We start from the raw sequence: 14,631 nt of genomic DNA, 5'->3' as shown, positions 1-14,631 counted from the left end.
AGATCCATAACAAACTACCCAAACCCAAACCAAATCTAATCCAAACCAAACCAAGGTCAAGTTTACAAGACTCAATCCAAACCTAATCCGAGGCACTCATGGTCACCAGTTGGGTTCGAGAATAATTCAGCAAGAGAAAGCTTGGAAAAACTCAGTAAAAGTCAGGAAAACTTCGGATAGATTAAAAAGTAAAAAAATAATTATTTTAAGTATAAAATGTAAAAATAAATAAATATTTTATATATTAAATAAAAAAATACTTAAAATTTTCTAAAGACAAAAATAATCTGTGATTTTTTATAAAATCATGATTTAATCACAGAATTTTGTCACTATGCTTGGCACTAAGTTGTCACAGGTTCGGCCTGATCTGTTCTCAACTATTTTGTCTGGTTCATGTGTTCACTATAATCTCCTCCTCCCCTTCACCATTTTGCAATTTTTCATAACAAAAGCCAAGAGGATTGGGTTGTACAAGGTCTTTAGGTTGAGTCCAAACCAATTTTCACTTGGGCTTTAAATTATTTAGCTCAAGTCAGTTGGGCCACATTTCACACAAGGTCAACTTGAACTGATTGGGCTTAAGTGTACGGATTAGCCCACTAAAAAAATTGAGAGCTAGGGCCATATTTCACTCAAGGTCAACTTGAATGTTGTACCATAAGTCTGCAAAGTAGAATCGACTTGTAATTCTCAAGTTCATAATTTTTGAGTCGGGCTAGTAGAGGTGAGTAGATACAACGTTAGACAATCCAAATATATAAAGAACTAGAGTTTGATTTAGTCATGATAAACTGGCACTCTTTGTACGGTCTCCGACATGTATTCCAAAAAAAAAAAAAGATCTATGGTTCTATGCACTATCACTAATTACTAACCCGCGTGCCTATCAAAAAACATGAGAAAGAAGAATATGTATTGTTGATTAAAATCTGAATTAAATTAAAAAAAAAATTATTATTAAAGTATAATTGTTAGACTTATTAATGTATTGTTAGACTTATTAATGTATTTCAATTAACTTATCTCTAAGAATATAATGAAAAATACTAAACCAACTTCCTACAACACTGCATTTCTGTCGTGGAGTGGGCACAAAACCATGAACGTTTTTCGTTAGGATATGAGTAAATATCATCTGTGGTTGATTCCGTGCACATGACCATGTCAACACATTGTTGTAAGAAGTTGGTATAAAACAACTCCAATATCATATAATGTCTAATGGTAAACTAACTCAAAACAAACCACTCGAAAACCTCTCGTTGACGTGAATGTGTGTATGGAACCATAGATCTTTTTCCTTGTGTATCCCAAAGAAAAAGATATATGGTTTTGTGTACATGCATGTCAGCAAGTGAATTTCGAGTGGCTTTTTTCGAATTAGGTTATCATGACTCTAGTATAAAATAATAATTTTATCCTTTAAATTTCTCTTGACATGTAATAAAACTTCAATTGCAAGAACCTATTATTTTAGGAGTCTTTAATGCAGTAGTAGCACGTGCTCTTCACGTATCTATTACTTAAGAATTTGAATTAAACCAACGAAAATCAATAATAAATATTTGTGGAAAATGGGATAACTTGTTGGAAGAGACAAAATATCGAAAAAATCTTGTGCTGAAGATGACAAACTTGTTCAACCTGGACACGGTCCTCATGCCAAATTTATAGCTAAATGGCATTTTGTGTGGTAAAAAATAATAGAATTACATAAATGTCCTTGTCTTTTCCCCCTTTTTCAAGTTTTATAAAATTAAAATGAGCAATCACCACCTTATTGAAATTGGTAAGAGCATAATACACCCTAATTAGTAAGCCTTAAAATGGGTCGGATTTTATTTGAAATTTAAATTACTTGAATCTGACTTTAGTGGGTTTGATTCTTTCAGGTATATTCAAATTAAAATATGAGTCCGATTTTTGTATTTTTCAAACTATCTTCCATCAACCAATAAGTATTGGGCATAATGGTCAATGCATCTTTTTAAAAAGGGAGATGTCTTGAATTCAAGTCATCTTTTGACCACACCTCTACCAATTTTTCTTGAAATCATTTGACTTTATCAACCTGAATTAATTAATTTAGTCGAATCGGATCTAGATAATTAAAAAAAATAAATTTAGAAATGAATACATGCATACTCAACCCATTTTAAGCCCTACTAATTAGCCATTATTATGTTTGACAACACCTCTCTAACTAGGGCCGTGGTAGTGGCTCATTGGATGCAAGGGTCATACAAATATAACTAATTTTTGCCTTTTTTTTATTTCACCAATAAAATAAAGCATTTCACACTGAAAATATATTTTTTAAATCATCTTATTTAGGGGGATGACTACTTGTAGATCACCTAAAAGTGATTGCAACCCCATCGCTTCAAAAAATGTCTTGTGCTATATTGGTATGATTGCACTTTCAAAGATAAAAATTGTACTCAGTCACCTTCTTCTATCAAAGTGGGAGAGAGCGAGACTCTTTGTCTTCCAATAAAAAAAAAAGATTAATAATACAAACATGCGAATGATAAGGATACACTTTTTTTTAAGTAAAATAAAAATAGAACAACTACTCTTTTTGAGGTTAAGTTGTGAGGAGAGGCTTGTGATATGTAAGTAACGCTCACTTATCATAAGGAAAAAGGAAAATAGGTACTCGTTCATCTGCAACACGAGCATCCTCTTGGGAATAGGAGGTGACAAAGGAAAAAAAAAACAATAAATTTGAAAGGGTATTATTGACAAAGTGGACAAAGAAGTGGGGTTCACTTTGGGGTTAAAGTGGTAAAAAATAAAAGATATTAAAGAAAGAGGGGTATTATTGAAAAAGTGAGTAAAAAATGAAAGATAATAAACTTGAAGAAATATCATTGAAAAGAGAAAGTGGAGAAAAAATAATAAAGTTGAAAAGGTGAAGAGGAAAGTCCCTAATGTAGTTGAAAGGACGTTTATTCTCCACAAGTGGGCCGCACCATTGTATTTTATTATATGGATGATATCGTGATAAATATCGTCATCAGACCCCCAAAATTCCACATGGCGCTCTATTTTTGCTTACTAACTCATTTATGTTGGTCAACTATTTGATATGCCTACGTACCAAAAAGTCAACCTTATAGATAGAGCAAAATAATATGCAAGCATACATTTAGAATTCATTCACAAACTATTTCCTTCTTCTTTTGTAAGCTAATCAAAATAGTCACCTATTCGACTCAACATGTCCTATCCTTCTTGAGTTTCATATGTCTAGATTTTAGCATTTCTCATTATTTCTTTGAAACCCTACGTTCATTGTCTATGAGACTGATCATGATTCAATATGTTCAAATTCAACAACTAAAAATCACCAATAAAACTAATTTTGGATGTCAGTCCTTCAAGAAGAGGTTAAGTATAAATGGCATAAAATAGACTTTATCATGTGATGTGACCTCATGTGATGTGACCCCATCGAGCACAAGATCTACACCCTTCTCATCATAAAGGAATAAAAAAAAATAATAATAATAAAATTTGAGAGATGTTATTGTAAACAAGTGAAGAGATGAAAGATAATAAATTTGAAGGGACGAAGAGGAAAGATAAAAAAAAATGTGGAATAGACCTCACTTCACTATAGTCAGAATGAGACATTTATACCCTACAATTGTTAGTGGAATAAGATCTATCGTTGTGTTTTGTTATATGGATTTAGATAGCATACATTTAAATAAAAAATTAATTATTTTACATCAAAAAATGCAAATCTTGGTTGAGATGACTATTTTTTCATTAACTTAACCAATATTTTCAAAATATTAGACAAGTCTACTGTGAACTATGTACATTAACCATCTTGTTGTATGGCCTTTAGGATGATTCACTCAAATTACCTTGAATGAGGTTAAAGTTTTAAAATGAGAAACATTTTATATACTATTAACATAGTCTTACTAATTGTTGCTTTGCTCAAATAGATTATCACATTAGCAATCCAACATGACAGGCCTCTAAATTTCATAGGAACACTCAGATCCAAAAAACATTTTATTTTGATCTTGATCAAAGGTTTTGAAAATGGACGGCTATTGAACTTCCATCTAACTATCAAATTTAAAATTAAAATTCAACGGTGAAAAATAATTATTTTTTTTCTTCCAAATTTCATAGAATTTTGTCCTCTTCAACCCCAAAGCATTGGATCATGTTTTTTAATATCACAAAGTGATGAGCCCAAGGACCCTTAGTAAGGGTAAGAGTCTTACTAGCTTGGTATGCCTAGTTGGACTCTTTTAAAGTCATGCTTCCATGGAGTGCTTAATTCTTAGTTCTTGCAGAGTACAGCTCAACCGCGTTAATGGTTTGCTTATAATTTTAGCTAAAAGAATGTTAAAAAAATCTCAGCTCCAATTTATTTATTAGTTAAAGGGAAGATACTTAACTTTGATATATACCCCCAAGTTTTGCTGAATATTTGAGATACCCCCGCATAAGGGCAGAGCCAAGATTTTCTTGTAGCGGGGGCAAACTATGGATCGTTGTATAGTTGAAGAACTTGAAAGATTTGAAAATTATTTGTGCTGAAAAATACGATTGGAGAGAGATGAGGGCGTGGGGGTAAAAATTAGAGGGAGATGAGGGTGGAGGGGCAAATGGGGAGTGAGGTGAAGGAGTAGAGACAAATGGGACATGTAATTAGTTAAAAATATAGGGGTGCCTCAAAGTGCTGTGGGGGGCAAATACTAGCTCCTCCCCTGCCCCACACTTGGGAACTGTGGTATACGCTCAGCGAGAGACTAATTAAAAACATTTTTTTAGGTTCATCTTGCATCTGTTGCCAAAAACTCTTGATTTTTTTTTCATAGTATTAAATTTTTACAGAAAAATTAATAATATAGTTTGCTAGCTTCATTTTCTAATTAAAATTCTCTTTTTTTTTCCCAAAAAATTTATTGTCTTCAAATTCTGCTTTATTTGGCAAATTCCTTTGGCAATTATTTATTATATACTTTTAATTGACTTAAAGGATGAAAAAATAAATATAATTGAAAATTAATCAAATTATGCACAGAACAAGTGGCAATCTTGTCACCAAGACTTTGAATTTATGGGAAAGAATTTGAAAAAATTTCACTGCAAAGTTTTATTGATAAAAAAGAAAAATAATTGATTGAAAACTAAGTTTGTACTTCAATCAAGGATGTATGCCATCATTTTGGAGTTTTAACATACATTTCAAATATTCATCATAACCTATTACCTAGTTCATCAGTTTGTTTGATTCTAATAAAAATACGTGATTCACCACTCTTAAACAATTCCAATTCATTCAACCAACGATTGTTAGCCATAATACCAATGCATCCCTCACAAAAGGGATAGGTCTTGAGTTCAAATCCCCTCGTTAGCCACCCACATGGATTTTTTCTTTGCTTACCCAATATGTGTGGTTTGTGGGGTGTTGCATGTACTCGGGAGGATTTGGGTGAGAGATAGTGCTTTAAGAGGACGGTTGCCTTGTCCAGCCAGTCGGGGCCTTTGACTCCAAAATCGCCATAGTAAATATTAAAAATATATATATATTGTATTGGTAGGCACAAATAATTTATTTCTTCATTGCTAGTTCAATTAGCTCGTGCATAGATTAAGAGTTGTTCGGATGCCAACTATTTAGGCAACATTTTTGTCTTATATAGGTTAGAAGTTTCAGAATGAGTTGATTTTTTGTGAGGATGGTCTCTAACCCCATCAAAAGTGATTTACAAAAAATGGATGGTTCACGATACTTCAATTCATAAACATAGGTTTAGAAGTTTCAAAATGACTTGATTTTTAATGAGGATGATCTCCTCATCATAAAGATCATCTTCACGAAGAGGAGATTATCCTCACCAAAAATCAGCTCATTCTGAAACTACTAATTCATGTAAGGAAAAATGTGTTGGCCAAATAGTTGGCACCTGAACGAGATTCAATATGTATATAGGGAGTGCTAATGTCCAAGACCTCATGGAGACGTTAGCATTGCCCACCACACTCACTTTCCAATAATACTCTTCCTCCATTTTGTCTTTTAGTGAAAAAGATAAAAGTATATTGATTTTTTATATAATAAATAATTGTTTACATAATAAATGATAACAACATTTTAATCTTTTGATTTAAACATCTTTTTTTAACAAATGATTTGATAATCAATATCAACATAATAAATGCATTTAGTAAGGGTATAATAAATGCATTTATGAAGTGAAAAAATAGAATCATGATAAATCGATGCGGCAAAACATATGCAGTCTCTGCATGATTGACGTGGCAAGGGCACAAAATTACAAATCTTTTCCTTAGGATACACGAGAGAAAAGATCAATGGTTTTGTGCCATTGCTATGTACAGACCACGTATATTTTGCTGCGTCGATTTATTATTAGTAAACAAAAATAATATACCCTTATTTTTTTTTCACAAAAAGATAAAATGGAAAAGAATATTATTGGTAAAAAAAAAAAGTGATGGAGAATTCTAACATCCCATGGGGTCTTGGACGTTAGCATTCCTACATATATATATATATATATATAAATTCAAGCAAGCAAATTACAAGTACAATTATAAATAATTCTAAAAGAAAAATAAAATAAAATAAAAAAACATAAAGAAGAATGTTAAAAAATTTACGTCATATATTTACTATTTGATTCATCAAACCCACTAACAAAATTCAATGAATTAGAATGATTGATTTATATGTGATTTGATCTATTTCACGAATTGACCAGTACGAGTCGTACCACTGAAGCCTTTGAAGAAATGAATCCAACAACACATGTCCTTTTCACTTCAATCCCAAATAATAAAATTTGTGGAATTATCCAAGCAATCGTCATTCTCATCTCATTCGGCATATTCTTACTATCATATCATAACCAAAAATTAAATTATTCTCGATAATCGACAAGAAGTAATGATTAATTGAATAATTTAATTACCAAAATAATCAACATTCTCATTTTATTGGCTTATTCTTAGTATGATAAATATCATAATCAAAATTTAAATTATTCCTGATAATAGACCACAAGTAATGATTAATTGAGTAATTCTAGAATATTTATTTTCAACACAATTGCATTATTTTTCTCCAATAAATGATCTCGGATTGGGATAGGATTTCAAAAAGTGTTTTGTCCCCAATTATCCTCTCAAAAAGGGTAAATTATACTTTGACCCCTATAATTTGGCCTAATATCATTTTGACCCTCTAAATTATACTTTCACTGATGGGATTAGAATTTAGATGTTATTATACTATTTTACCTTTTTGACTTTTTATTTTTTTTAATTAAAATATATAAATTTTAAAACAATAATTAAAATACCCTGTCTAAGCATTCATTTAACTCATTTTTTCAATAATATTTAAAAAAAAAAGGCAAAATGGTCTTTATAAGAGGAATTTAATTGTTAAGTTCATTGCAATTTGTAAGAAGAGGGTAAGTGAACACCTTAGATAATAATAAGGGAGGCAATTATAATTATCAAAATGTCAAAGGGTTAAAATGAAATTATGCCAAACTACGGAGTCAAAGTGTATTTTACCCTAAAAAAGAGGATATTTTGGGGGACATCTGTGATATTTACACCTCTTATATGGTAATGAGTAACGATCAAATGATTCAAGAAAAAGTACAAAATCCCAACCATTAAAATATGAATTCCAATTGTCGAGATAAAACACATATCTCAAGGATACATAATATATCCTTAAGATAATAACTTTTGGAGCATGGTTTTTAAATTCGTTCGACGCAAAGACGTATTGTCTGAGTTAACTCGATATCAAAACTGAACGAAACCAACTCACAAAGTCATTTTTTGATCGAATTTTACGTCTCATGTTCAATTTTTTGAGTTGTCTCATAAGACGTCTCAAATGTATCAAAAAATTCATCCGAGATAACTCGATATTGGAGCTGAACTGGACGAGATGCCATACCGAGTTTAAAAACCATGTTTTGGAGTGACCGTTTAAAGAGTAGAAGACAATTCTATTAATAGGGGTAAATCCGAAATCTTTTTCTTCTGTTTTTGGCAATAAAATCCATTTTTGCTTAAAGAGGGTATGGTCGTGACTCCACATTGAAAAGGACCCAAAAAAAAAATTAAAAACTCTATATCAAACAACGAGACTCTGTTTTGGCGGTTTTATTGGAAGTTGAGACTTGATTTCGTTACGTTTCAAGTAAATTTTTGTCTTTGCCAACGTCTTTGTATTCTTCTCCGTCTTAGATTTCCAGTTTTAATTTGTTCTTAATTTGTACTTTTTTGATAATTCAAGAACATGGGATTTCTCAGTATTTTGTTGGGAATTATTGGTTTTGGATTCGGAATACCAATAGGGCTTTTGTTGGGTTTTTTCCTCTTCGTCTACTCTGAACCCAAAGATATCAAGGTAACACATCTGTTTTAATCTCTTTCTTTAAAACCCAGTTTTGTTTGATCATCTTTTGTGAATATCAAATCATGTATTTGATGATTAGCAGTTTTTTAAATCTGGGTTTTTGATCTTAAGTTGACATATTTAGTAAAATCATATATTTGATGATTAGTAGTTTTTCAAATCTGGGTTTTTGATCTTAAGTTGACAACTTGACATACTAAGTGGTTCTTATGTGATCATCCATAGTTCATTACTTGGGTTTTTGAGATTTTGCTATCTTATATTTCTTCAGTTGGGCTCTTTAATAGGGGTTACTTGGTGTTCGTATTATAGAGATTTTTGTTTTAAGCCTTCATCTGAGAAATGGGTGAGTCTCCAATTCAATTGTAGAGGCAAAATTTTCTTTTACATTAGAAATGTGTTTCATGGATCTATACAATATAGTGATGAATAATTATAGTAGTCCTTGGGTGAAGTTTGTACGGTTTTTGTGATTGATAGTTTTGATTCGAATAGTATGTTTGAGAATTGGGTTAGTAGGTGTACTAGTCACATGCAGTGGAGAACCGAAATGGTGTCACGCCATCACGGGTTGCTAGAGATTAGAAATACTTTAAACCTATTTTTTTTTATGCTATTAGAGCGATCATGATGATATCCACGCCTTAGATCCTTAGGGTACTAGATAGAAAAACAGTGAGTACCCAACAAGCTTAAGGAAAAGAGAGAGAGAGAGAGACTTGAGTATTTCTTTCCCTCTTATACGGCCTCAACTTCCTTTTTGTAGAGGTTGAATTGGTTGCTGCACATTTCTAATTTAACAACTACTCCCTATGTTTCTAGGACCCTCACTTCCAGTAGGAATGATAGGGCCCAAATGGACGACCCAATCAAATCATCAAGTTTTTTTATTTGCTACGCCTATATATGGTTTGCATTCATTTTCCTTTAAATATTTGTGCTGGTTTCACATGGTTTTAGTGAGTAGTTTCTTGGTTACTTGGTCTCAATTTTTCTCTAACATCTTAAGTCTTCTGAGTGTATAAATTTGATCTAGAAACCCTTCATGGATAATATCCTTATTTGATAGCTTATGATCAGATTATGCAACTTTTTTTTTCTTTAAACGCATTAGAGGGGTCTTCCATTCATTTTTAATTTGAAGCACCAACAGTGTTTTCTATTTGTGTTTGTAAGTTTAGACAAATAGAAATTCTTCTAAAATATTTCCCACTCTAATATTTCTTTTGTAACTCAACGTGTAAATTTTAGAGCTCAAAATTTTTCAATAAATGTCTTGGCAGAATCCAATTGTCAAGCCGCTTCATGAGATCGATTCATATGCTTTGCTCGATATTTTACCTGAGATCCCACTATGGATAAAGAATCCTGACTATGATCGAGTGAGTATTGAAGTTCTTATCTTAGGTAGTTCTCTCGATTGTTAGCTCATATACCCGACTTCTACTTTTTAAGCTATATATTTTTAATTGCGTTACTTTGTGCAGGTTGACTGGTTGAACAGGTTCATTTTTTATATGTGGCCTTACCTAGATAAGGTACTTTTTTAAGTTCAAAAATCTCATTTTGGTTTCAAAAAAATAAAAGGCTAAGCTGGGCTATGTTAAATGCCCATATCACATGGAAGTGAGGCATTATAATGGATACCGTTCTCTGTCTTTCTGATGTTCAAATTTTATTTTCTTTTATAGGCAATATGTGATACGATAATAAGCACTACAAAGCCGATAATTTCTGAGTACATTGGGAAGTTTCAAATACAATCGATTGAGTTTGAGAGTATAACTCTTGGAACTCTTCCACCTAACATTCACGGTGAGTTTGCCTCTTAATCAGATTAATTGATCAATATTATATTTTGATGGGTAAAAATGGACTTGAACCCACAACCTCTAAGTTACTTTGCAATGTGTCAAACCAACTGAGCTATGGGTCTAAGCCTGGTCGATCACCTATTAAATGTAACATTATTTTATAGGGGGTGTGTTCCTTATTTCTAAATACATCAGCTCCCTTTTTCTTTTGAATTTCTTTCTTTGGATCCTTAGTGAATTCTTCATCTTCAAGCCTTGGGATTTTTCCCTTATGTTGAAATTCTACTCCTATTCATGTTCTATCTCTCACTTGGAATTTCTTCTAAGCAAAAAGGCAACATTGAACTCAAAAAAGGATAATTTAAGATACCTAGTTTGAAATATACATGAGTTTCTTTATCCTATATAGGTAATAAAAGAGTAATTTGTTGAGTGTTTATTTTCCTCCACTCTCGGGTGTGTCATACCCAAGTTAAGTCCCGTGACCCTTTATAATCATAGCCCTCCCCCTCTCCAAAAGATCGGTCTATTGGAGTAGTTGGTTGGTTAACATGGTATCATAGCGCTAGGTTCGTATAGGTCACGGGTTTGATTCTTTCCACCCTTATGGGTGAGGGGTAGTTTTGAGTGTATGTTTTCCTCCAGTCTCTGGTGTCATATTGGGTGACATATGTCACATTGGGTGCTTATTCAACCTGGCAGGTATTAAAGTCTATGAAACGAATGAGAAGGAACTAGTAATTGAGCCGGCAATTAGATGGGCTGGCAATCCCAACATAACTTTGGTGCTGAAATTGTTGTTCCTACGAATCACGGTGCAGGTTAGAACTTTCAAAATGTAATACCTCATCAAATAATATACGGTTTCTGTTCTAGTACAAGGATGTTTCTTCTAAGAGATTGATTTGCTTGTAATTAGTTAGTGGACTTGCAAATATTTGCTGCTCCTCGCGTGACTTTGAAGCCTCTTGTGCCTGCCTTTCCATGCTTTGCAAGCATAGTTGTCTCTTTGATGGAGAAAGTAAGTGGAGACGTATATTGATATTTAATAACTAACATTCAACATGAAACTCCCTCCTTTGATCTTGGTTCGAATTGGACTAATCAATGTGAAACTTGCCAATATTTCAAATGAGCTCTCGTGCTCCAATTTAAAATTAGTGTTTGTGGAAATTATCCGACCTCTTATGATTTATTTGCAGCCGCATGTGGATTTCGGAATGAAATTTCTAGGAGGAGATATCATGGCCATCCCTGGCTTTTATCGATTTGTTCAGGTGCTACACCGGTAATTTTTGTGGGGTATCTGCTCTGGATTTTTATTAGATAGTCTTAATTTGACATGGTTGTGCCTGGGATTTATGTACATTTTTTTTTTTGTGTGTGTAATTTTCAGTTGTTCAATTATTTTAAATTCGACTCTGTTTTGTGCAATACTTACATTTAAATTTCTTGATAACTTCGTTCTTAATTTCTAGTCCATAGCTTTATGTACATTCTGCTATATGATTTAAAATAATTGTATCTAAATCTACATATTTGTAGTTTCTAGACCTTATTTCATGCGTTTTTGTTATTTACAGGAAACTATAAAGAAACAAGTTGCGAGGCTTTACCTCTGGCCCCATATATTTGAAATACCCATTCTTGATGGTTCAGTGTAAGCCTTCGATAATGAAATAATAAAGCTTTCTGTGAATCGTAAATATTTATTACTTTATTTTAGTTTTATATTTTCTTATTATATTACGTTTTCTTGTAAGTAGCATCTAATTTTCAAACTTCAAGGTTATTATGGGTTTTCTCATGCATTATCTAATACTTCAAAAGCATGAGAATTCTCAATTTCCTTGACTTGGCCATTACAAACTCAAAATGTAAAAAAATATAAATTTTGATCTAAATCCAAGTTTTTCAATGGTGGCACAATAAGAGTATATATTTGATACAACCTAACATAATGCATTTTTATTTCTACAAGATTATGTTACTAAAACTTTGCCTTCTCCCCTTTTTCTTTTTTTTTTATAGAGGGGCCACGAAGAAGCCCGTTGGCATATTACATGTGAAGATTATACGAGCACTCAAACTCTTGAAGATGGACTTGTTGGGAGCTTCAGATCCTTATGTTAAACTCAGCTTAAGTGGCGAGAGACTTCCACGGAAGAAAACCACAGTCAAGATGAAGAACCTGAATCCTGAGTGGAACGAAGAGTTCAAGCTTATTGTGAAAGATCCCGAGACTCAAATCCTTCAGTTACATGTATACGACTGGGAAAAGGTTTAACTCCTTGTATCCTTCTCATCTATAAGACAGTTGAGTGTATATTTTCCTTCACTCTCAGGTGTGTCAAACCTTAGTTAACCCCCGTGACCCTCTTATATTCATGGTTCTCCCCTATCCAACAGATCGGTCTTTTGGAGTAGTTGGTTGGTTAACATGGTATCAGAGCGCTAAGTTCGTATAGGTCACGGGTATTTTGGAGTAGTTGGTTGGTTAACATGGTATCAAAGCAATACGTTTGTATAGGTCACAGGTTCAAACCTTTCGACCCTTACGGGTGAGGGGGAGTGTTGAGTGTATATTTTCCTCCACTCTCGGGTGTCTCATACCCTAGTTATGCCTTGTGACCCTCTTATATTCATAGTTCTCCCCCTCTCCAACAGATTGGTCTTTTGGAGTAGTTGGTTGGTTAACATGGTATCAGAGCGCTAGGTTCATATAGGTCATGGGTTCAAATCTTTCCACCCTTATGGGTGAGGAGGAGTGTTAATAGTGTATATTTTCTTCCACTCTCGGGTGTCTCATACCCCAATTAGGCCTTGTGTCCCTCTTATATTCATAGTTTTCCCCTTTTCCAATGGATCGGTCTTTTGGAGTAGTTGGTTGGTTAACAAAGACCAAATGGATTGATTTGGCTTAGTTTTCAATTTAATATGCAAGTTCGTATTTTTCACTTATTGATTTTTCACAGGTGGGGTCACATGACAAGCTGGGGATGCAAGTTGTTCCACTACGATTGCTCGTCCCTCATGAGAGAAAATCATTTACGCTTGATTTGCTTAAGACCGTGAATCCTAGTAATTCTATGAACAAGAAACACAGAGGGAAAATTGTGGTTGAGCTGACATTCAATCCTTTCAAAGAAGACAATGAAAGATTTAGTGGACCTTTAGATGGTTGTAGTAGGAAAGAAATTGGTGTTGGAAGGGTATCTGAAGATGTGGCCTTAAGTGGGGTGGGTTTACTTTTAGTTTCCATCCAAGGTGCTGAGAATGTTGAGGGGAGGAAGCACAATAACCCCTATGTCATAGTTCTTTTTAGAGGAGAACAGAATAAAACCAAGGTGAATTGTTGTTGCAAAGTTTGAACTTTTTTTCAACAGAAACTGTCTTTATGTTTTTCATTTTCGACTATAACTTGGCTGAGTTGGTGGAGTTCAATCACTGACTCAACTGATATGTAGAAAGTGATCTTGAAATTGGGCCGTGGCAAGCTAACATGCGTCGGCCATGTTCCGACTCCATTGAAGCTGTTTTTAAATGTTGGTTTGAGTGAAGTTTTTATTCTATGTTAATAGGTTTTGAGGGATTCTATTGCCACACCAACGTTTGCTAATGCCACCCCATTTCATATGTAAATTGCTAGAGAATTAACACACATGGCATTAGTATTAGTTGGTGTGGCAATAGAAGCTCTCTAGGTTTTCTATATTTATTGAGAACAAGATTTATTAATTTTTTTTCTTGTTTGTTATCTTAAAATTAATGTTGTAATCCTGTTTTTCACTAGATGATCAAGAAAACACGGGATCCATTTTGGAACGAAGAATTCCAATATATGCTAGAAGAAGCCCCGGTAGATGACAAGATCCATATCGAGGTTATGAGCAAGCGGGCATGCTTTGGTTTCCTATCAAAGGTTGAATCACTCTCCATTTACGTTTATTTCTTGAGTTTCCCATCATACATTTACGATTCTATTAATTGTAAAATTTTATATTTGTGTATCATCTAGGAATCATTGGGACATGTGGATATCAACCTTACTGATGTAGTGAACAATGGCGCATCAATGAGAAATATAATCTCATCAATTCGAAGAACGGAATGATACATGTTGAGATTCGGTGGAAGACAATTCGAGAATAAATGGTACATTGTACATCCCCTGTTTTCCAATTCTCTCTCATACAAATAAATACCCGTTCATTTCGACTAATATAATGCACTGGCGAAACTAGTGAATCAAACATAATAAGTCTTGTTATGAAATGTTGTTTAATTATAAATCATTCATTTATATTCCGTATGTTAAATGTGCCCGATAATTTTTGAAGTTTTTAAAATGGATCTAGTGGACTAACC

At 33.2% G+C, this 14,631-nt stretch overlaps 1 protein-coding gene across 1 annotated transcript; it reads left to right on the top strand.

The window, feature by feature from the left end:
- Positions 1-8,157: 8,157 nt before the first annotated feature.
- Positions 8,158-14,631, top strand: LOC147384771 (synaptotagmin-3-like). The gene is given in 14 exon segments (XM_086425892.1): positions 8,158-8,230; positions 8,327-8,440; positions 9,733-9,831; positions 9,937-9,987; positions 10,141-10,264; positions 10,966-11,084; positions 11,183-11,284; positions 11,466-11,540; positions 11,847-11,923; positions 12,295-12,544; positions 13,239-13,610; positions 14,057-14,185; positions 14,282-14,330; positions 14,333-14,631. Coding segments are annotated over 13 exon segments (1,641 nt in total). The 5' UTR covers positions 8,158-8,230; positions 8,327-8,329; the 3' UTR covers positions 14,416-14,631.

This window comes from Akebia trifoliata, chromosome 15 (genome assembly GCF_017979445.1).
Source record: "Akebia trifoliata isolate Shusen 1 chromosome 15, ASM1797944v1, whole genome shotgun sequence".
In the NCBI taxonomy this organism is placed as follows: domain Eukaryota; kingdom Viridiplantae; phylum Streptophyta; class Magnoliopsida; order Ranunculales; family Lardizabalaceae; genus Akebia; species Akebia trifoliata.
This window is presented reverse-complemented; position numbering and strand designations above follow the sequence as displayed.